The 23,709-nt window shown below is 47.7% G+C and overlaps 1 protein-coding gene across 21 annotated transcripts in view; it reads left to right on the top strand.

Annotated features, from left to right (window-relative positions):
- Positions 1-6,292: 6,292 nt before the first annotated feature.
- The window catches only part of LMO7 (LIM domain 7), a 501,535-nt gene continuing 484,118 nt past the window's right edge, over positions 6,293-23,709 (top strand). For 18 of the 21 annotated variants that reach the window (XM_086934884.1, XM_086934878.1, XM_086934881.1 and 15 more), the window contains exon 1: positions 6,318-6,782. In XM_086934884.1, the coding sequence (XP_086791010.1) occupies positions 6,714-6,782 (69 nt within the window). In that variant the 5' untranslated portion in view covers positions 6,318-6,713. Of the gene's footprint in view, positions 6,783-23,709 lie in introns of all 21 variants that reach the window. The other 3 variants (XM_086934883.1, XM_086934880.1, XM_086934882.1) reach the window with 3 other exon arrangements.

The raw sequence follows: 23,709 nt of genomic DNA, 5'->3' as shown, positions 1-23,709 counted from the left end.
TGAATAGACCAGTCGGCAGAGGTGGTGGTCTAGCCGTACTCTACAAAGACCATCTTAATTGCAGAATCGAAAGTGGAACCGTCAAAGACTGTGAAAACTGCAACTTCACCATCCAGATCTCACCATCTATCTCACTCTCAGGACTTTTAGTCTACCGTCCGCCAGGCTCGCTAGGAGAATTCTCCAGCACCCTGATGGATCACATCTTACTAAAGACAATTTCAGCCTCCAATTTTCTCCTCCTAGGGGACCTTAACATGCACTTCCTTGACCCCGCGGACAATGCCGCAGCCAACCTACTTGCCGACCTCACAACAGCCGACCTCCACCTCCTGAACTCTAAAGCCACCCATGAGAAAGGACAACTCTTGGATCCAATTTTCACTAATATTAAGAACCTGGAAACCCAAGATCCTACCCCACTACCATGGACAGACCATATGCTGGTCCCTATGCACTGGTCCTTCCAAATCACCCCAGCATTTAAACAGAAAACCAGGATACGAACCAGACGGTGGCACAAGCTAGCACCAGAGGAATGGGTAGCGAAATTACGGGAAACCGTCGTCCCTCTTTCCACGGATCCCGACACCGCGGACAGAGAATTTAACGATTGGCTCACCCACCCCCTAGACAGCCTTATCCCTCTGACCAGCACTCTAAAACATGTAAAAAGGAACAACCCCGCCCCCTGGTACACACCCTCCCTTAACGCCTTAAAGAAGGAGTGTAAAAAGACAGAACGCACTTGGAGGAAAAACAAGTCGGTGTCGGAGAAAGACGCCTATCAATCATCCATGAAAGCGTATAAACGAGCCCTCCACAACGCGAAAAGTGCCTTCTACGAGGAAAAAATAAAGAGTTCCTCCTGTTCAGCCAAGGAGACTTTCTCTATCCTCAAAGAGCTCCTCCATGTCCCAGACCCCCCTCAAAAACCTATGGACCCCAAAGAAGCGGAGGAAAAATGCGTCAATCTGGCCACCTTTTTTGACGAAAAAATAAAAAAAATCCTCGCCTCCCTCCCTGCTGCTAACCCCGACACCACTGAGAGAGCTAAGGACACGCCGCCCTCACCCGATAAGCCTTATCTAGCGTCGCTCGGCCCAGTTACCGAAGAGGAAGTGGCGGCAACACTTACATCAACTAAGAGTGGAGCCCCCAGTAACCCAGTTCCCATACGGTACGTCAAAAACATCACCCAGACCATAGTGCCCCAATTGACTGCCCTCATCAACATCTCGTTGGCACAAGGAGAAGTCCCTTCAAACTGGAAGGAGGCTGTCGTAAAAGGGCTCCTTAAAAAAACATCGCTAGACCCAGTAGATCTATCCAATTATAGACCTATCTCACTCCTCCCCTGGATAGGTAAGGTCGCCGAAAAACTAGCGAACAAAAAATTGTCAAACTTCCTGGAATCAAACCAACTCCTCAACAATTCACAGACAGGCTTTAGACCAGGTCAGGGCACGGACACTGCTCTCCTCGCAGCAGTAGAGAAGACCAGGGAAATCATCGATACAGGAGGATCAGTGGCAGTGGTCCTCCTAGACCTGAGCGCGGCCTTTGACACGGTCAGCCACCAGGTCCTAACCCAACGTCTCGATAACATCGGAGTAAAAGACAGGGCGTTGAAATGGCTCACGTCCTTCCTCTCCCGACGCTCCTTCCAAGTATGGGAAGGTGAAAGTCGTTCCCCCTCCATTCCCCTCCAGTGTGGTATGCCACAGGGCTCATCTCTAAGCCCCACGTTGTTTAACGTGTACATGGCCCCACTGGAGGAACTGGTCTCACCTTTTGGTGTTACTATCGTCAGCTACGCCGACGATACACAGCTGGTGGTAACGCTGTCTCACCCCAAACTAGATCCCTCCAATCTCCACGACTGCCTCTCCAACGTCCATCGGTGGATGAGTGATTCTGCCCTTAAATTAAACGGATCCAAAACAGAGATCCGGCTCCTAGGACACAACACCACGAACCTCCCCCCTAACATCTGGCCCGCCTGCCTGGGTGAACCCCCCACCCCCAAGACGGAGGTCAAGAGTCTGGGAGTGTGGCTGGAGACGGATCTCACCTTCAGGACACAGGCGAGAAAGACAGCCGGCATTTGCTACGGACTTCTCAGATCTTGCAGGAAGGTACTCCCCCTACTGCCATTCCAGTCGCGTCTCCTGCTGATCCAAGGCCTAATTTTATCCAGGCTGGACTACAGCAACGCCATTTATCTGGGAGCCCCGGAATCCACTTTCCAAACTTTGCAAAAAGCCCAAAACGCCGCAGCCCGACTCCTGACAAACACCCCAGCCAGAACATCAGCCAAGCCCGCATTGAGGAAGCTGCACTGGCTCCCAATCAGGGAAAGGGTAACTTTTAAAGCCCTCTGTCTGGCCCACAAGGTACTGAACAACACAGGTCCCCCGATCCTCAACAACTGGATCACACCCTACAGACCCAAGAGAGCGCTTCGATCCGAACATGGAAACTTCATCATGATCCCCAGGGTGAAGAAGGCCCGTGCAGGTGGCCGCCGGTTCTCAGTCAATAGGGGAAAAAAATGGAAAGCACTCCCCTCGAACCTCAGAGCAGAACCTAATCTCCTGCGGTTCCGGAAGTCTCTTAAAACCTTACTCTTCCCTTGAGCCCTCTTCATTTCCGACCTTCTTTCCTTGGGAGCACGAGGTTCAGCGCTGGGATACCCGCTGGGTGACTACGCGCTCTAGAAAAACCTAAAATAAAATAAAATAAATAAATAACTATCATTTTTTCCTCAGGTCAAAAAGCTTATGGGTATATGTTTTGGAATGTTGAGGTCTCTCAAGAAATGTCTGCCCCTGCTCTCCTTTTCTGCAGGAAAAACAGTCATTCAGGCATTAGTTACAACAAGATTACATTATGGTAATGCTCTATACCTGGGCATACCGGAATACCTCAGGGATAAATTGCAGTTGATCCAGAATGCGGCAGCTTGCCTTCTGCTAAATGTGCCAAAAAGAAAACACAATAGCCTACATTTGCGGAAACTTCACTGGTTACCCATTAGGGAGAGGATTACATTTAAGGCTCTGACATTGGACATGATGCTTTGTATCAGAAGGGTCCCGAATACCTTAGACTTAGATTCAGCTTATATAACCCGGCTAGATATCTACGATCTACCATCAAACTTCTAGCTAAGATCCCAAACTGCCAGCATCAAAGATCTGGAGGTAGATCACTAACATTTCTGGGCGCTTCAGCATGAAACCAGCTCCCGTTGGAGCTATGCTCTGTTGGTAACACATTGCTGTTCAGGAAGAAAATTAAAACCTGGCTCTTTGTGCAAGTCTAATGTCCCTCCGACCGACCTCTCTACGCTTGCGCGGGGACACTTCCTGGGAGTAGCTGCACACATTATAAAGTGTTTATCATCATCATTACAGGAGGGGGCTTGGGCCTTCATTTCTGGCTATGTGTCTAATGGCAACTGCGATGCTCCTAAGGGTAGTCAGCCTGTCATTTGATTCCTAAGCAAAGCACTTGCATTCAATGTCGTGGAAGGACTTCCATGGTGGGCTACATTACTCCATTACCCCGCCTGAGGGTCTTTAAATGACCTTGATCAGGGCAAGGATTCTCTACTGTGCTACTTACTAACTCTGTAAGGTAAGCACAGCAGGGTACTCAAGTAGTGTCCAGGTCAGACAAAGAAGACTGCTAACTGCCAAGTTCCTCCTGTTGTAGCTCCTCAAGCGGCCCTGTTGTCCTCTAGCATACACTGCTGCTCCTACTGCACCCCACGCTCGAAGTTCGAGTCCCGCAGGATCCTCCTCTCATTTACTTGGTTCCATGCTGTGGGTCAATTACAGGATTAGGAGGTGTGTCCAGCAAGGTCAAGGCTCGAGTCCGCAGCAAGGCAGAATACCATTTTGCTCAACGACCTACGATATGAGAGATCCAACATGGTGGGTGCCATTTTGTAAATGTTACCTGTTGGCACTTCCCAGGGCTGGCTTTAGCGCTGGTGGAACCCGGTGCAACAATCATTTTTGGCGCCCCCACACCCCTTGACCACCTCCACAGATTTTCTCACTACCACTGGGCAAAAGTGACCCTCATCTCTCCAATCATAAGTTATTGCTAAACACAACACCCCCCTCTGAGGTCAGCACCCCCTCCACAAGTCAGCGCCCAGTGCGGCCGTACCAGTCGCACTGCCCTAAAGCCGGCCCTGCCACTTCCCAGCTACTGGTCTCAATAGACCCTCTACAGGCTTTGCTGCTGACAGCCATGGCTAGACTAAATGGCAGCTACAGGACCAGTAAAATCCTCTCTTCCGCACCAAAAAACGGGCACCTCACCAGAATCACCTGCTTCGGATGAAGCTGGAGGTTTGTGCCAGATATGGGGCGGCCCCAGCAGGTGCCAACCTTAAACGCGTCCTATGCCATTGGCTCCAGGCCATGCCCCTAAAATTCCTACATATAGCTCTGAATTTCTCAATGTTAATTCATGAACTTCAGGGCATAGCTTCAGGGGAGTGATTGCGGTGTTACACCCCCAATAGATGTATTCGCTAGTAAATAGTTGAGTTGGGTTAAGGTAATGTCAGTTGGGTATGGTCAAGTGTCTGTCAGATTTCCTCTGGAATTTTTACATTCACACATATTCTCTGTCTCTCTCCCTCCTCCTCTCTTTTATAAAGTTCTTCAAAAATGTTGCTTATTTTACAAAATATAATGTTTCTTCTCATTTAGGTCCCCTAACAATAAGCAATCCTCACCCTTTCCACTACCCTTTAGGCTGCTCTCCTGCACTGCTAGTTGTATAAAGACAGGGTTTAAGTCTCAGACCTCCGGGTCTCAGACTCCATAGTAATTAAAAATGGACATTGAAACCATCGGGTCTCAGACCCAGTTGTAATTAAAAATGGACATTGAAACCATCGGGCCTTATGTTTATGTTCTCAAATGTACTGGCAAAAACGCTGATCGATTCCTGATCATTAAATATAAAAAAAGTTAAGGTAATCCATGTCAGCGATTTAGTTTGTTTATATTTCATGTTTTACTTAATCTTGCATTCCCGAACAGTGCTAGCTATATACAGGATGTTGTGTTTTTGTATTTTTTTCATGCAGCATATTACTCTTGTATAGTGCACATTTTGGAGTGAGTCGCCTCCAGGTATTTATAATTGGCACAAATGATAGCTATAGATTTGATGCTAAAGGTAGTGTGAGTTTCTCAAAATGCCTGTGAGCGGATACAAAAGGTGTTCAGAATACATGGGCATCCAATCTTTGGCCTCTCAGCAGAGTGCACAGAGCAATGGTCATGTGTTCCTGTGCAACTGTGATTCTGTGCAAATGTGTGTGAAGGAGGTATACAGTTGTCAAAATACTGACAAGGCGATAGTACAAGAAAATGCAGTGTTGACCGGTGAGTGGTATGTGCTTGGGGGGTGGTGAAGCATAAGATAGGCAATTGAGACTCTTTGAGCACCATCACCCCGTCCACAGGCCTCAGTAATATTTAACCCACAGTCTCACAATTTCAAAATTGAAACATTTTCAATATTATTTACATCAAAATCAGTGTTGCTGCTCATATATCGTAAACAGCTACCAGCCACTGACAAAGCCAATAAGCCAGGCTGGTTTTATGTGTATGTTAACTATTATGGTATATATCTGGAAGGAATAACAGAACTCTCGGAGCAGACGCGTAACGCGGGCCCCTGCAGCGCAGTTGGTCCCCCAACCCTTAAGGATGCCCACATTGAGACCAAAAATAATTAATATCTGGGACAGTGGGGGGCCCTCGCCACATTCTGTGGGGAAGGGGCGGGAGATATAATTTAGCATTACGCCATTGGCTCAGAGAGGAACTGAAATACTGGTTGGTGGCACACTATGGAAATCACAGAAATAAAGATCACGCTTAAGCTAAGCACTTAATTGTATGGGCGACTTCCCTTTTATAGACTCCTTTATTAATTGTGTTCATCCCACTTAAAGCCTGGTTTAACGTATTTGAAAATATGCCAGTGGCTGAAAAACTTTGAAGCTCCCACGCTGCCCCACCCCATCTTACTGAGAAAAATAGACGACCCCTGGTGAACTTTTGGCAGAAGAAGTCGGAAACTGAGCCAGCCAGTATTTCTGCTCATTCCTAAATATTAATCAAATCACCGCAATAGTCTGCATTCTTACTTTTTTTTCCTTGACTAGTACCTGGACTGCCTGACTCGCCCACCCGTGCCACGCCCCCTGCGGAACGCGAGTCCCACCCCGGGGCCCGCCCAGCCCCTAACAGTGCTCCCAGTCCCACGGCAGCATCAGTTCAGGAGTCTCTTCCTACCGAATGTGTTCAGTTGACTTTTATCCCAGTCAGTCGGAGTGAAAGAAGCTCGCCCTCCGCTTTCCTCGAACGGGTGACTCACTTTGTGGAACAACTCTACCGCTGTGCGGAGGAGCGTCCTGCAGAAAGTTTACTTCAAACCTCCTCCGTGGCGGGAGTGCGCAGGTTTATTATTACATTGGTGCCCCAGACAGCGGTAGCAGCAGGGAAGGGGCGTGTGACCCGCCGCTTCCTCGTTCAATTCATTGAAGCAGCAGGACTGACTGGCCAGGCAGAGGAAACTCAAGCTCAGCTCTGCAGCGGGATAAAGTCTCGGCGCGCCCGCTGACCACCCCTGCCCGCCCGCTGACCACCTCTGCACCACCCCCGCCAGCCATGGAGTGGAGAGACAGCCCCACGGAAAACTGCGAGCCGGCTTTCACCGAGGCGCAGAGATGGCTGGAGGTGAGAACCCTCGTTTCTGTATTGTTTCTGTTTCTAGCTGTTCCGTGGCTTGTCTGCGGCTAAACATTAACCGTGGCTGCGCTGCGTGAGGTGGCGGACGTGAACTTTATTGCTTTGTGGAGAGAGTTGAGGGTTTGCTGGGAGTCGGGGATGAGCTGAAACCCGGCTGCACTCCCACACGGACAGCTAGGTGGCTCACGAACCTGGCGGTGTCTAGCTGTAGGGCAAAATGTTGCCAGGTTGGAAATAAATGACAGGAAAAAGTACACGTGTGGACGACCTTCTTAATACCTGGAAAGATTGATAGATGTGCATGCAGCACAAAAAACGTAAATGACGCAGAGTTTGGCCCCAAATTCCACTGATTTGTAAGTTGATCAATACAGTAAGATCACAACTTCAAAACATGAAGCCTGGTGGTGTTTTTGAGTCAATGACGATTAAAGATCACGCTCTGTTTAAACTGTCCTCTATAAAATAGGATTTTAAACTTGTTAACTCAAAGCAGTCAAATGTTACCAGTAATCTAGCTAGTTAACTCTGGAATTTATAGTTTTGTTTATCTTTCGAAGTGGTGACTTAAAATTCCCTGCACGCACCATGTTGTTGGTTACAAATGCCAGGACGAGGCCACTTGACAGCTATGACTTGTATACACGTGTCACACTTATTTTCGGCATCTATGCAGGGCCTGCGCTGTTTCCATTTCATTGTTTTTGTGTTGTATTAATATTTGCTTGAAACCCAGAGCCTCCGCTGTAATCCTTTTTGTTTAATGTCCGCATTCAGTAACTTAATCTTTTTTTCTTTCCGATGCATTCTGGTACTTGTAGTTTTAAAGTTTCCATGATGAATGTGGCAAAATCTTTGTGGCTGATTTGGTAAAGCATTCGAGTTATGACGTAACTGCATACTTCACCAGTTCTACATTTTTTTTTTACTGGATTCTGTTGCTTCCAGATGCTTTAAAAAAAAAATCTTTGAACTGCCTTGGAGAGCAGTCATATCAATCCCAGTAGTGTCCTGGATCTGGATGTTGGTGACCAGTGGTGTCAGTTGGTTTCGCATTGTGTGGTTAACCTGTTGAGGCTCCTTTTTTTTGCTGGGCATATGTAGTCCAGTGTCAAGACCATATGCCAGCTATTTGACCAGCCAAATCCTCTGGTAAATGAAAAACCTGAATATCCACCATGGAAGGCCTCGTTATGCCCATCTTAAATGAGTTGAACAGTTAATCATGTTTTGGCCTTCTAAGCCTGTAAACCTTTGGCGTCAATACCATTAATCTTCAGTGGGTTTAAAAGAATGCTTTTGACATTCTCTCCAACTCAGTGCATTTATTGCATGAAATGACACACCTATGAAGGTGTGCGATAGGCATTGTGTTTCAGGAACATATTTTGGCAAAGAGATTGCCCTTATGCGCAGTTGCCGAAACAACATTGTGCCTCTTAAAGGTTGGAAGGCGGATATTCCTGTTTGCTCACGTGTGCTCTGACGTTGGTGGGAGCCAGCATTTAAAAGATATATATGTGGCCATTAGAAGCTAATCATTGGTCATTAGTGAGCTGGGGGCTATTGGGTGGGTGTTAGTGCCACACACCCAGTGACTGGGAGGACCTACTTCAAAGGGCAGAGAACCATGCCGCCCTGAGGCATATCTCAGCATCTCCTTCATCAGAGGTTTATTACACTTAGAATTAAGGGATCTTGATTAAAGTTGAACAGTCTTCTTTGATCTATTCGACAATTTGAAACTGAAACGTACCTTTTTGTGGTCAACTTTGGTGTAAAACAAAGACACTTTATTTAGCCAGAACTCATTCTTTCCTAATCTATGTAAAGTATTAGAATTTCAATAAGGATAATTTTCTCGTTCGTGGGCTTCCCACAAGCCGGATTTCACTTACTCTGGGAGCATCCTGCTAATAACCTGTCAATGCCCCCTTTTACAGCCGATCATGGTTTTGAGATGGAGGGGTACGTGATCTACCCAGGATCACACAATTGAATGAAATGGGGAAACTGAGATTCTACATCTGTTGGTGGTATGAAGGCCCAGCTTCCACCTTCCTGGTTGAGAACTAACATCAAGACTTCTTTGTACGATCAGATGTCCCTCCCACTTGGAAATATTTATTCTGTTCACTTGAACTCTTACTAGGTACCCACAGCTCTGCTTAGTGATCTCAAAGCAACATGTTTGATACATTACAAAACAAATAAATATAAATCCAGGCATCCTAATCGAACACTTGGCGCGATCACTGCGCCTTTTAATGCCGAGCCATGATGCATAAAACAGGTCTAATGAAAGGTAGCTTTTTACCTAGATCTATGATTCATGTTGGACTTTACAATGTTTTTGTGGCACTTTCTGCCTGGTTTTCTCCTGTTATTTTTCCATTGCCCTTGTAAAAGACTAACCCATATTCGTCAACTAGATTGTTATGGCCTTGACAGTGAGTCAATACATGATCACACCTGTTTTAGCCACTGCCTATGGTATGTATGTTGTATTTATGTAGTGCGAACCAAGCCAAAATACAGTGGAGCACTGTGCAATCAAGGCCTAATGCACAGGCATTGTCAGTGTGTGATTGCAGTAGTACCTGTTTTCCAAAAGCGGAAGTGGATTATTAATTATTTTTTAGATTTTTTTTTTTTTAAAGAGGCGTGTCTTCAGCTCCTTCCTAAATTAGAGCAGGGTTGAGACATTCCTATGGGACCCTGGGGATATTGTTCCAAATCTTGGTTTCATAGAATTGAGGAAGCGTTTAATTTTGTTTAGTACAGAGTGCTGGTATCAGGACGTTATAGTTACTTGGCGATGTGTCCCTTGAGGATGAGGATGAGATCTGTGAACAGGCATTGGGTGAAAGTTGGGGCTTGAATGAATCCAGGTTCATGCCGTTGAGCAGGGTTTACACTAGATTGTTGGTCTTGGCGAGCTGGAGGAATTCTGTTTTGGTTGGGTTAAATTTCAGGTAGGTGCTTGACATCCAGGTCTGGATGAGGTGCAAGCAGTGTTTGAGGCATTGGGTGTCTGAAACAAAGAAGACTTTCAACTACAATTGTGTGCTGTTGGCGTATAGGTGAATTTTGATATTATCTCTGCGTAGAGGCCCGAAAGGCTCCATGGAGACTTTGAAGATTACAAGTGAGAAAATAGATCCCTGGGAATCCCGTCATTGATTTGAATCTTTTGGGACCTGAAGCTACCCACATGAACAAAGTGGTGTTTGTTGGATAGGTAGGAGGACAACGGGTGAAGAAAATGTCTTATGAATTCCATGTGAGACTTCTGCGTGTGGAGGGGAGTGGGGTGGTCAACAGTGTGGCGTCTGAGTAATAACACAAGTCTTGGGTTATCTAGCTGCAGCTCAATTGATGGAGTCATTAAAGCAGTGTTATTTAATGTGTTAGCAAGTCAAATAGTCTTGTGTGCTAAATGGATTACTCTCAAAGATAGGTGCAAGTGCTGCTTGCTGTAAATCTTATGTTCAATAATAAGTGGGCGGACAACATAACAGTGGAAGTTTCAATCATTTACCAGTGTAGTGAGGAACAATGCAACTGCTTTCTGTTTGTGGTGCTGACATACTCTCCTTTTTAATGGCTACCTGTCTGAACTGCCTGCACAGAAATATACAACAAGGCCCAGACATCATCTAGCTCACGATGAGGTTAATGTATAGGTTTAGTTGTGATATTTGAGGTTCCCCATGTGGCCATACGGCCTTTGCGGTTCCCCGTGTGGCCATGTGGCCTTGTGATAGTATAACTGAGGGGAGTATAGGTTCAGTCCCTATTTATTTGTATTTATTTAGGACGTTTTGCATAGCACAAACTTGGCCAGTGGATATCGGAGCGCTTTACAGCAATTAGCACAGCAGCAATTACATGGGTTACGTTTGTAGTAAATTAGGTGGTGAACTGTGAGGTAATTTCCTTCGAATTTACTGTAGGGGAAATTATGTCTGCGTTTTCTCCTCGGTTGGTTAAATGTCATATGATACATTTCCATGTAGTATTCGTGTTAGCGAACCGTTCTCCAGTTAAACCTACCAGCTTAATAAGGTGCCCCCGGCACTATTAAAAAGGGTGTAGCAGTAATTGCATTACCTCGCACATGACATGCGACCACATCACTGTGAAACCGCATACTATGTTAATATTTGTGGTATAACACGATTGCACGTCACCCGTTATCACAACCGTTCTTAACGAGGGCTGTATTGCTTGTGTCACTGGTGATTCCACGTTTGAGCCCTAATATCGAGTTAACTGTGTTACCCTGAGCAAAAAACGCATTTCTTTTCAAGTCCTTTGTAAGAAGTGACCATCCATCCAAGTCAGCAGTTGTTTTTTGTGAATAAAATGTTCCTAAACAGAGCTGGTTGGAGATGAAGAGGGGCTGATTGCAGGTCCTGGCTTGGGGCACTGAATATATCAGGACCACGTTCCAAAGGCATGCATGCACTACACAAATAGCAATACAATAAAATAACATTAAAACAAATACTGTAGATAAACCATGAATTACTCGCGCAGTATGAACACTTGGATGGATAACAAAGCATAATATGGAAGCTTGCAGACAGCCATTAGCAGCGGCTGTAGTTTCAAGCTGCCCCCTGATGGCTATGGCCCCTTTAGTTTGATGCTGCCAGTGCGCCACATTGCTCAATGGGTGCATTTATTCCCCATTTCCAAGAGCGTACAATAAGCCCCTTCATTCTCGCGCGCAGCGCACGTGCCGGTGCAGTGTTGCTCGTCCTCTGTTTGTTTTCCCTGTGGCAGGCCTAGCTTGACAGTGGCTGGTTTTCTATATCCACGTGAAGTGACCCGCTTGCTCCAGGCTCCGCCCATCACATGCCTGTGCACAGAGCCGGTCCTAGGCCTTCTGAGGCCCCGGGCGAAAGGGAAGATGTGAGGCCCCTCTAAGTGCCTTACTGCCTGCGCGAGTGCGCTTTTCCCTACTCTGCGGGCGGGCAGGGGGCCCCCTGAGCGCGAGGCCCTGGGCAGCTGCCCATACCGCCCATGCCTAGGACCGGCCCTGCCTGTGCACGGGGGCAGCTCCGCTAGCATGGAGCCCGTGAGTCTGTCCGCACCGTGTTCTCTGTCGCAGATTTCAGGGCACCTCTTCGAGCTCTCGTGGTCAGCCGTTGCCCGATGGCTGCTTGTGACACAAGGGCCTGGATTGTTTAACTCTGCTCAGTTCAGGGATGCGGGGCTCCTGTCGCCTCATTCTTTCGGAAGGACAATCGTCCCTTTTAAAAGCTGGGGATTGACTCCGCTTTGTGAGCTCCAGATACACCTGTAACAAGCGGGCATTTGAGACTCTCCGAGGTTCTCCAGTTGCATCCAGATTTTCCAAATGAGGCCCGTGGCGTTTTAAGGTGCCCCAAAGCCTGTCTTTAATGTGCCTGAGACGGCAGAGGTCATACATTAGTGTTTTGTGCGTGTGCGCGACACAGTAAACGTAAAACTTTCCCGTTGGGCAGATAAGGATGCAAAGCGACACAAAATGCTGGGGACTTGGGTGGTTTTGTTTTGCCTTCTACTGGGGCGTTGTTTACCACTGTCCTAATCATGGGTCGACGAATGAATCCCATTGGTTGTGATTTACAGCTTTTGTTTGCCCACTTTAAACAAAACCTTCCCTCCAGTAACCGGCCTTTGTGTGGCCAGTAATTAGAAGGTGGGGATAATGCACGTCTGACGAGTTTGGCACGCAGGGCGAGCGGATTCCTGGAGCAGGTCTGGGCCGCGGCTTCGTCTCATGCCGTCTTTGAGGTGTTCGGAGTTTACAGTAAACACGGGGTGTGGCGTTGATTGCGTGCACCTCCCCGTGGAATGGTTCCTGCTTAACTTTATGTACTGCTGTCCCCAGCTGAGTCCTACCTGCTGGTGGAGTGACATTAACTCAGTGGGACTGACGCCGGGCGGGGCCAGCTGCATTAAAGGCTTCGAGCCCACCCCCTGCTAGTCCTGGTCCCCTTCTCTGCGTGTGTTCACGTTTGTCCTGGTTAGCATCTCTTTAGTTGAATCTGTGTTGTGCAGGACACCTTCTGTGCTGCTGTTCCTCCCTCCTGGTCACCTTGTAAACAAACGCTGGACCATCTCATGCATTTATTGCACCCATCAGGTTCTCAGTGTGCCTGCCTGAGCGAATAACCACTTCCGAAGAGTGCCAATGGTGCCGTGGTCCTACCTCTAGGATGCGTGGACTAACGCATGTGTGCCTAGCATACCTACCCTTTGCATTAGGTGCACTGTTGGTCTGCTGGGCACCAACTCTCTTTGCTGCTGCCCTAGGTCTGCTAAGATACCAGCTTCTGGTTGTCTCTAGGTTTTCCTTTCCGAATTCTGCCTGTTGTGAGGAGTCCATGAGCGCTCTATAGCCACCAATGTCATCTGTAGGCGCTCAGCCGAGACCAGTTACCCTTTGGGAGACCAATCCATAGACCACTAGCAACAGCGTCTACACTTTAGCAATGGGAATTCCACGTCAGTTGTGTTAGTATGGTTACAACATCAGTATGTAGTCGGCCAACATTTAAAACCCTCAGAAAAGATTCAGCTAGTGCTCCTTTCCGGTGTAGTCCTCTATCGACTCTGTCCTAAACGGCGAGTATCTATCTGTACGGCGCCATGCAACGGGCCAGAGGTAACCAGTAACACTGGTCTGTGATTCACAGTATGAAATTTGAAGTGGGGCCTTTTATATATTCCCAAAGTCAGATAGGATCTGGCAAATGCCACCCTTGGGAGATGACATCTGTTGCCACTGGATAGTGAGTCTTTCACATTTGTGTAGCTCATTTATTAAGAATATTTCTTCCTGTCATTCAAAACACTTGAGAGCTAGTAAATAATTTCTCAAGTTAACGTTATATGGGAGATTACGGAGTAATTGGGTAGATGCAGTCATCTAAGCCAACATGGCATCTGCGTTAACCATTAACTTATCCCTATGGCCACAGGAGAGTGGCAAAAAATGGTAAGAGGGAGGGACCCTTTAGGTTAGATTAAGGCTAACATGGTGAGCCTTGGGTGGGGGAATGTTAATTTATCGGAGACCCAGAGGCCAACTGTGAAGATTGAGAAGCCCTGGTTTGTTTATGAGAGTGAGGGAGTGAAGGTCAGGAAAATGGAGTGATGTTGGTGTAATTCTTAAGAATTAGGCAAAAAGAATGTGTGGCATTATAGGGCGGGTAAATGGAAAACAAAAAGTATGTGCGCTCCATGTGGTAAGACTTTGTCACAGTTCTGGTTAGTGGCCTGCCCAAGTTAACACGCAAGAGCATTCAATTGCATTTTGGATCCTATCTAATTCTCATCTGGGGGTCCTAGTGGTGGGTGTATAAGAGGGTCATATATTGTGTGGGACAATTTTCCTGAAGGCTAGTGTCTTGAGCTCCTTCCTTACTATATGATCCTCTGCTAGTGCATTTGTTGCATAATACAGAATAGATGGCACCGTTTTTTTGTGGCTGTACTGACCTCTTTCTTGGATGTATAGGGAGTAGTATTAACATTTTGTAAAACTATGTGACCAAAGAGAGGCCTAAACCAACCCGTGATTTATTAGCATTTACATGCCTTTTAACGAAGAGACTGTTTATTGTACCTCAAATTAACACATGCAGTGTGGTGTAATGTTCTTGGAGATAATATAGTAGAGCTCAGTGTTGAACTCTCACTAATGGCAATACTCTGCTGTATCCCCATTGTCAGAACGTGTTTATTAATTCGGAGACGGTTACCCTCACTAGCTTAAACGCAACCTGTTTGGTCCAAGACAGAATTCCTAGAGAAAGTCTGCTCAACGCCACTTATCTGTGGCACAAGCAGCAAATTTAACCAAGATGGAGGGAGAGATGAACATTGTTCAGGGGTGTTAACCTCATTCCCTGAATACTTCAAAATCAATGCCATTACAGAGGGATTCTCCTAAACACAATGTTTACTATTAGCTCTGAGGGGTGTTCTGTTTGTTTAAAATGGAGTCTCACCCACCTGTTTCTGTGTGGCGTGATTCATCATAGAGTCCTCACCCGTCACCCAGTCGTCATCTCCGGGTGGGCTCAACCTCTGTTTTGGGACGAGTACTTGGATATAACTGTGAAGTCTGATTTATGGACCCGAAACAGATGAAAATGCCTGCAGGTGTTCTTCATTAGTGCTTTATTTCAATGATATTAGGGCACGGGCAACGTGATAGCAAGAGTCAATGGCACCCACGTCATCTGGTCAACATGTTTCAGCTGATTGTATTTGCCGAAAGGTCATTCATCTTTCATCAGGACACACCTGGTGGTGTTTGGTTTTTGCCTCCATATTTTGTGGGACAACTAAGTTGGCGACCCCTGACCCTGCTTGCAGGCCAGGTCGTCCTCCCTACTGCCAACAGCTCCACCTGTCTGCCTGCTCGACTGCTCCATGCTGCTCGGAGCGCAAGTTCGAGCCTTCTGTGCACGGACTGACCTGACCGCCGCTGCGCCTTGTGTCCTGTTCCTTTGGTGGCTTCCTCCCTGTATTTATTTTTTTCCCCTGATCTCGGCCCCAGCCTTTCTGTTGTCCCCCCCACCCCTCCTCCTCGTGCTCCTGCACCCCCCCCATTTCCCGCCGCTGCCCCCTTCTGCCCCGCCGCCCCGCTCCTGCCTCCCAGCTGCTCCTCCCACCCTCCCCGCCTTAAATGGCGGCCGCTGCTGGACAGTAGGAGCGACCCTGACCCTGCTTGCAGGCCAGATTGCCCCCTACTGCCAACAGCTCCACCTGTCTGCCTGCTCGACTGCTCCACGCCGCTTGGAGCGCGAGTTCAAGCTTTCTGTGCCTCGACTGCCCAGATAGCCGCTGCACCTTGTGTCCTGTTCCTTTGGTGTCTTCCTTCATTTTTTTTTCTCCCTGATCTGTGATGTGGATTTGTATAGCGCACTACCACTCCAAGGAGCATCTTGGCGCTTTAACTCACACAGCTGAAAGATGGTTACAGCTACCCTCCTCCCCCTAGGAAATGCCGGTTCACATTAGTACTTTGCCCGCCAGGCTATAGATCCATGTTTTAAGAGATTTCCTAAATTTCAGTTCATAGGTGCTCGCGCGAAGCTGGTGGGGTAATTTATTCCATGCCCTAGCTCCTATTACCGCCAGGGATTTTACTCCCTTAGTGGCCAATCTGAATTTTGGGACAATCATAAGGTTGGCTGTAGCGGATGTAAGTTCGCGGGAGGGGTAGTATCGCCTGAAATTTTTGTGAAGGTACAATGGGCCTTGCCTATGGAAAGCCCTCTAGGCGATTGTCAAGCCCTTAAACAGAATACGCTTCTGAATTGGGAGCCAGTGAAGAGCATCCAGCGCAGCAGAGGTCGAGGATTTTCTCGGCCATCTGAGTACCAGTCTTGCGGCCGCATGCTGAACCATCTGAAGTCTATGCAGGGCCGATTTATTTGCCCCCGCATACAGACTATTGCAGTAGTCCAATCTAGATGTAATAAGCGATACCGCGACTGTACGTCTTGCTGGCAAGGGTAGTAGATCAAAAAATTTCCTAAGGCCCTTGTTGTTAAAACATGAGCTAGCTACTTCCATTGCTTTCTGTTTGAACAAAAGGGTCTCGTCAAATTTGATCCCTAAGTTTCGTGCTGCTATGATAGTACTTGGCGGGGCTTCTGCATCCTCTGGCCGACACGACTGAGGGGAAAAAGAGTTGTTTAGACCGAACGGCAGAATTTCTGTTTTAGCGGAGTTACACTTAAGATGATTATTTGCCATCCATGCGAAAGTCGCAGTCAGACACTCTTTCAAAGTCTGTTCAGCACTGGCCATGTCCTCGTCCAAGACTAGGACTAGCTGCGTGTCATCTACAGACCCCCCGGACCACGGGCTCAGTTCAGCGACACCATCGCCGACCTCGCCAGTACCCACGCACTCGACTCAACGGACTACATCCTCCTCGGGGACCTCAACTTCCACCTCAAGAACGACGGCGACGCAAACTCCTCAACCCTCATCGACATCCTAGCCAACCTCGGCCTCAGACAACTCGTCACCCACCCACGTCTTCTCCACGGGCTTCCACGTCACCTTCGACCACCGAACTCCAATGGACCGACCACCGCTGCATTCATTTCACCCTCAAGAAACCGACCACACATCACCGCACGAAAGAGCCACCTCGCCGCTGCTGGAGTAAAGTCACTGACGACCAGCTGAACACCACCCTCGCCCAGAACCCCCCCTCCGACCCTACCAATACAGACGCCGCAGCCCGCAACCTCAGACAGTGGATCGAAGACTGCGCCAACACCCTGGCCCCGCTCAAGAAACCACCAAACAACCACACCAGCAAAAGAGCCACCTGGTTCACCGACTAGCTCCAGACCTCCATACGCACATGCTGGAAACTGGAGAAGACCTGGCTCCACGATCGCACACTGGACAACTACGCAGCCCAGTAGGACGCCACCAGCAGACATCACCTACTCATCAGACTAGCAAAAGATCCTCCTTCAGAAACCTCCTAGACAACAACGCACACAACAGCAAAGAACTCTTCAGCATTGTAAAGGAACTCTTCAACCCCAGCGCCAACACCAACAACATCCCGCCCTCGCAAGAACTGTGTGACTCACTAGCCATCTTCTTCCACCGCAAGATCGCTGACATCCACGAAAGCTTCAACACTACGACCGCTCCCACCACGCCAGTCGCCACCTCCCCTGCGAACACCATCAGGGCCAAGCGCCTGACCTCCTGGGCCAAAGTCCATGGGGACGAGACACGCAAGGTCATGAACTCCATCCACTCAGGATCCCCGTCCGACCCTTGCCCACACCACGTATTCAACAAAGCAGACGCAGCCATCGCACCCAAACTACGGAAGGTCCTCAACATCCCCTTCGAAATGGCGACTTTTCCGGAAAGCTGGAAGCACGCCGAAATCAACGCCCTCCTCAAGAAGCCCAAAGCGGACCCCAAGGACCTCAAGAACTTCCGGCCCATCTCCTTGCTCCTGTTCCCGGCAAAGGTCGTTGAGAAAATCGTCAACATGCAACTGACCCGCCACCTGGGAGACGACAACATCCTAGACCCATCCCAATCCGGATTCAGATGCAACCATAGCACCGAGACAGCCCTCATTGCCATCCCAGACGACATCAGACGCCAACTAGACAACGGCAAAACATCAGCCCTCATCCTCCTGGACCTGTCGGCCGCATTCGACATAGTCTGCTATCGCACGCTAAGAACACCCATCCTAGAAGCCGGAATCCAAGAGAAAGCCCTGGAATGGACCACGTCCTTCCTCACCGGCAGAACCCAGAGAGTCCCCCTCCCGCCCTTCCGTTCCGAAGCCACGAACATCATCTGCGGCGTCCCCTAGGGCTCATCCCGACACTGTTCAACATCTACATGGTCCCCCTCGCACAAGTGGCCCGCCATCACAACCTCAACATCATCTCCAATGGGGACGACACCCAACTCATCCTCTCCCTTACCAAGGACCCACTCTCCACCAAAACCAACCTCCACAACGGAATGAAGGCTGTCGCAGACTGGATGAGGAACAGCCGGCTGAAGCTGAACTCTGACACGACGGAGGTCCTCATCCTTGGACCGACCCCCTCAGCCTGGGACGACTCCTGGTGGCTGACCTCAATGGGAACCGCACGAACACCCACCGACCATGCACGCAACCTAGGCTTAATCTCGACTCCTCCTTCTCCATGTCGAAACAGGTCAACACCGTCTCCTCCTCCTCCTGCTATAACACCCTCCGCATGCTCCGCAGGATCTACTAGTGGATCCCGACCGAAACCAGAAGAACGGTTACACATGCCCTAGTCAGCAGCAGACTGGTCTACGGCAACGCTCTCTATGCAGGAATCCCAGCCAAACATCTACACCGACTACAACGCATCCAAAACTCCTCCACCTGATTGATCGTCAACATCCCCTGCCGCAGCCTCATCACCACGCATTGTCATTGTTTGTGCTGGGCGCAAACAATGAAAATGCACCCTGTTATGATGTATGTGATGCCCCGAGGGCAGCCGCGCATTCATGTGAAAACACGGAGCGGCTACTGGCAGCCGCTCAGTGTTTTCACAGTGCAGAAGGCAAACAGCCTGCTCTTTTAAAGGGGATTAGGGATCCCCTTGCAGGCGGCTGCAGTGAGTGACTGCACCCACCTGCAAGGGGATGTCTGGCTGGTTCATAAAACCCACTTTCTCCCCTCCAGAGGGCTGCTCTCAGGGAGTGCACTCAGTGCGCCACCTAGAAGGTGGCATACTGTGAGTATGCCCCCTGGGAGTCTTCGCCTTTGCGCTAGCATCTGTAATATGGCATGGGCGCAGAGGCTAAGGGATTGTCTCATTTGCATAGGCCATGCCGCTATGCCAATGAAGGAATGCCCCCTGAAGGTAACGCTGGTGCTTTAAGTGCGCCAGCTCTACTGGTATTACTGAAGGGGACGCACAAGCGTCTGCGCCTCCTATGGGGGTGTGTGCAAACGCCTGTTGCGCCCCGTTGGCACTTATTGTACTATGGCTCCTGGTGATCGCCTTGAGTATCTTACTTGAAGTCAGGCACTCAATATTTCATTGACTGTGAAGGGCAGAAATCGAGAGCTATGCATTTATTAGGAGTGAGAGGGTTCCGCAAAACCGACTTGACTGGGCAAGGGATCTACCTTAAGATATTAATCAATGTTAATCTAGTAATGATCCATGGTTCATGTTGAAGCATGCATTGACCTAGATTTGTGGTTTACCGCGTTCTACCTGCGGCACGTGAGCTTCTCATCAGTAGCCTTTGGAATGTATACTCTTTTGTTGCCTACAGGTAGTTGGTAAAATATGTTGTTGAGGCTTAGTGGTGGTTATTCCCCAGTTTGGCAAGACGCCGTCATAAAGTGGCAACAATTGATTTTCCATCCAACAAAAATAAAAACAAACCCCATCAAAGCTGAAGAGTTGTTTTGTGTTTCCGTTGCTGTAGTCAGGGACGAAATACGTTTGACTTGCAAGGAAACCTTGTTACCCACCCTTAAGGTGGATTTGTGATGTTGTAAAATGCAAATTGTCAAGAAAACAACAATTAAGTCATTTGATGTAGTTAACAAAATTGGGATGCAAACAAAGTTTGTTCTGAAACTGCTCATTACAGCTCAGACTTGTTCCTATCTTCTGCTGTTTTGATGACGTGCAGTGTTTTTTAATATCTTGGCTCTTACTCCCTTATAAAATGCAACCTGTGACCTGACACACACCCCTCAATAGCACCATTGGTGGTGGTGTAACAATTCACATCTGTCGTGTTTACAGATATTAAACTAGCGAGAAATGATTGCAAGTTTAATTTTCACATACTATGCAAAAAAATAACTATTAAGCACATATTTTGCAGTTATGTCCTTGTGTTTTTTTAGGCCAGGCCAGGTGACTGCTTAAGCTGTTTGCTAGCAAATATAATCAACAAACCTTCTGAAAAAAGAATATACATACGTACTTGGAGGGGCTTTCGGTCAGCGCTTTCCATCCTTTAGTCTTTTGAACTGTCCTTCACATGTGACTCTGCGCACCACAACATACAACAATGGATCGGGTCACATGGCTTTACTAAGTGTGTGGATTCCCGGCCATTGGTTTGTGCAACAAGCAGGAGCAGTTTTTGAGCAGAATGGATTTCGTAGACAAGCAACTAATGCAGGACTCTGTTTTCTTTGGGCTGGCAATGGGGTCTTAAGCGATGGATTTAGGCCCAGATATTTGTACTGGGGTGAATGTAAGACATTGTTCTGCTTTCTGTCCATCAACTGTTTTTTTTGTTGCAATTTTCACCCCGAGTGGGCTGGGTATGCTCAGACGTGAGTCCCAGGCACTCCACATCACTGGAGTCAAGCTATCCAGGCTGAAGAAGGCTGATAGCCAGAAACCGGTCCTTGGATGCTTGATTCCGGTCTAGGAAAGACATGGCTTGGTAGTTCGGGCTGGACTGTTCCCATGAGGCACAGGGTCAAGACTGATTTGCATATAGCCATTGTTTGACCTAAGGTGGTTTGGAGTGCAAAAAAAACGATGGATTTAGGCCCAGATCTTTGTACTGGGGTGAATGTAAGACATTGTTCTGCATTCTGTCCATCAACTGTTTTTTGCAGTCTTAAGCTCAATGGACTGCACCAGTTGGTCGAAGAGGAGGAGGTTGAGGGCAAGGGCTGCAGCCAACCGAACTTGTCATTCTCCACATAAGTGGTAATGATCTGGCACTTCTAGGGAGAAAAGGCCTTTTTGAGAAGTTGTTGGTGTATATCTCGCGACTGGCTAGAATGTTCCCGGTGTCTGTGATGGCTTGGCCTTGTAATTCCATGTCAAATGACATGTAGGTCTTCCCTCGTAAGGACTAAATGAGTTAGTAAGGCACCTGATTTGTTGAGTAAAGCTTTATGCTTTATACAGCCATTTTAAGACCATGCCTCGTGGTTGCCTTAGAGGCGATGCCGACTTTCTCAAAGATGTATCTGCTCAGGGTAATGAAATGTTGGTGGAATCCTAGTTGACGGTTTCAGTGCAACATTTCTCTTGTCCACACAGGGGCAGATGTGTGGGGGAGGTCTAGCCGGTCACCTTCCGAGCCATCTGGAGGAGACTGAGTCAGGTTTGGCCACAAAGCTTGTAGACACCTCGGCACATGGAACAAGAAGGGAGGCAAGACCTGGATATATTTGGCTTTAAAGCTTTGATCAAGTCAGAGCAGACCTACTACGGTCTGTGAGGCCGCGCCAGTGACCTGCACTACAGGAGATTGTCCAGATTGCCCTGGGGATTGTTGGGAGTTGGAGCTTGCATCGGGGAACCAAGACCCAGTCCGCTTGTTCAAGCCCAACTCCCGAAGGGTGCCCGGGTGGTGGGGGGGTCCCTCTTTGGGTAGTTCTGGCATGAATGCTTAAGGGGCTCAGTGGTCTTGCTGGCCTTTGACTCCTCTCTTTCTGAGGGAGCAGGGGAGTTTTCCTTGTAGAGAATATATCTGGGGAACCTGGTGGCTAGCACTCTGGCTTCCAAGTGAATTAGACTGTGCTCTAAGGGCCAATGGGTTGGCCAAACATGACTTCGACAATGTGGTTAGGTGATTTCAATGTATATACGTTCTCTATTTTCCACTTAAAATGAAAAGATGTATACATTGTGTGATCTTAATCACATGTTTTAATGCTATCGTGTTGTGTAATAAATACTGCCTGAGGACAGTTTTCTCAAATACAAAATCTGATCTCAGGCCAGCGCTTGGCCATTCTCTTTAGAGGGCAGCCCGTAATTCAAGCTTTGGGTTTCTCACGACAACAGAAGGTATCTGTGCAATCCCCTACTTTTAGTCTGTTCAGTTGTCAATCACATTTGGTCTTGCCCACACCATCATACAGCATGGGACAGTGGGTCAGCCCTCGTCACTAACAGGTTCTCGTTCTCTGTAACTGACAGCATTTGTTGGCAGATGTGCACACCTGCCTAAAAAGAAATGTGCGAGGGCTGGTGGGTCACTGCTTTACGTTGCTAATGCTTTTTGTCATTCCGTTCTCTATCCCTTTTTAATGTTTTTCTTAGTCCTCCTTTACGTGTTTAAACTGTCTTCAAATTACAGAACTTCAAAGCAAATGGGACATTTCCTTCGTATTTTGATTGGTTGTGCATAAAAACTAAACATGGCTATAAACATGTTAAAAAGACACTGGCCTGCTAGGAAGCACCTACACTGTTTTATGTGCTATGGTTCTTTTTTTAATATAAAACCTTTCATTTTATACAGCAGCATGTTTTGTTGTGTTCTGCAGCATATGCTTGCAATGTGTTTAAATTTTTTTTTATTAACCATCACACCAGCTTGTCAAGAACACTTGGTTTTGCCGATGTTTGATTTCTTTGTTAGCACTACCTCAAGTATACATACATTTGGTGTTTCTAATCTGTGGCGCTGATATCCCACTTTTTTTTACTGTTTATCTGCATATGTTCCAGGACTAGTTTTTCTAGAACTTTATGTCCATATTGAGCCACTGAAGTGTATCCTCATGGAGACCATGATTCCCACCCTTCTACTGTGGTGGCCTGCAACTGGGTGACGATATGCTACTGTACAATCCAGAAGGCACACAATGGTGAAACTGGAAGACCACTAAACCTTTGAGTGCAGTCAGGGGATCTGTGCAGCCCTCTACCTTGTGGGTCCGTGCTGACCCCTAAAATCAATGGATGGCTGGTATATCCATCTAGATCCTATAGTAGATCCTATAGTGTCCTTGTAGACCATTCTTTGTGCTCTTCATATGCGAGTGAGCGCCATGAAACCGCTTGGTGTAAGTGTGCTTTATAAGTGTTTTTAACATAACATAACAAGGTGGCCATTTTATTCAACCCAGAAGCCTCTCTGTAATCATCAATAATGCTCTCATGCTAAAAATTTGACAGAGAATCTGCTGCAACCAATGGTGGGATATTCTGGACATCTGAATTACTACGCACATATACACTTAAGTACATGGTGCAAAGTGAAAGATTTCCTTACGGAGTTGATAGTTATGATGATTCAGTCTGCTATGGAGCTTAGGGCCAGATGTAGGAGCCCTAATACCGGTCGGAAACTGCCGATTTCGGCCGTTTCCAACCGGTATTAGGCTTTTCAGATGTAGGGGGCCTACTGAATCGGTATATTTACCGAATTGGTAAATCCATATGTAGCTGACACTCCTAAGAGTGCCACAGGCCCTTAAGAGTCGGTATTTTACCACACAATTGTGTGGTAAAATACCGAATTCAGATGTGCATGCACACCTGTGCCATGTGACACACAGACATGCCCTTAGGGCATGTATGTGTGCCACATGTCACACAAGCCTGTACTTGGGGTGCTAGAGGGTGTCAAAGTG

Source organism: Lissotriton vulgaris, chromosome 8 (genome assembly GCF_964263255.1).
Source record: "Lissotriton vulgaris chromosome 8, aLisVul1.2, whole genome shotgun sequence".
Lineage (NCBI taxonomy): Eukaryota > Metazoa > Chordata > Amphibia > Caudata > Salamandridae > Lissotriton > Lissotriton vulgaris.
The sequence above is the reverse complement of the archived record's forward strand: the minus strand, read 5'-3'. Positions and strand labels throughout refer to the sequence as shown.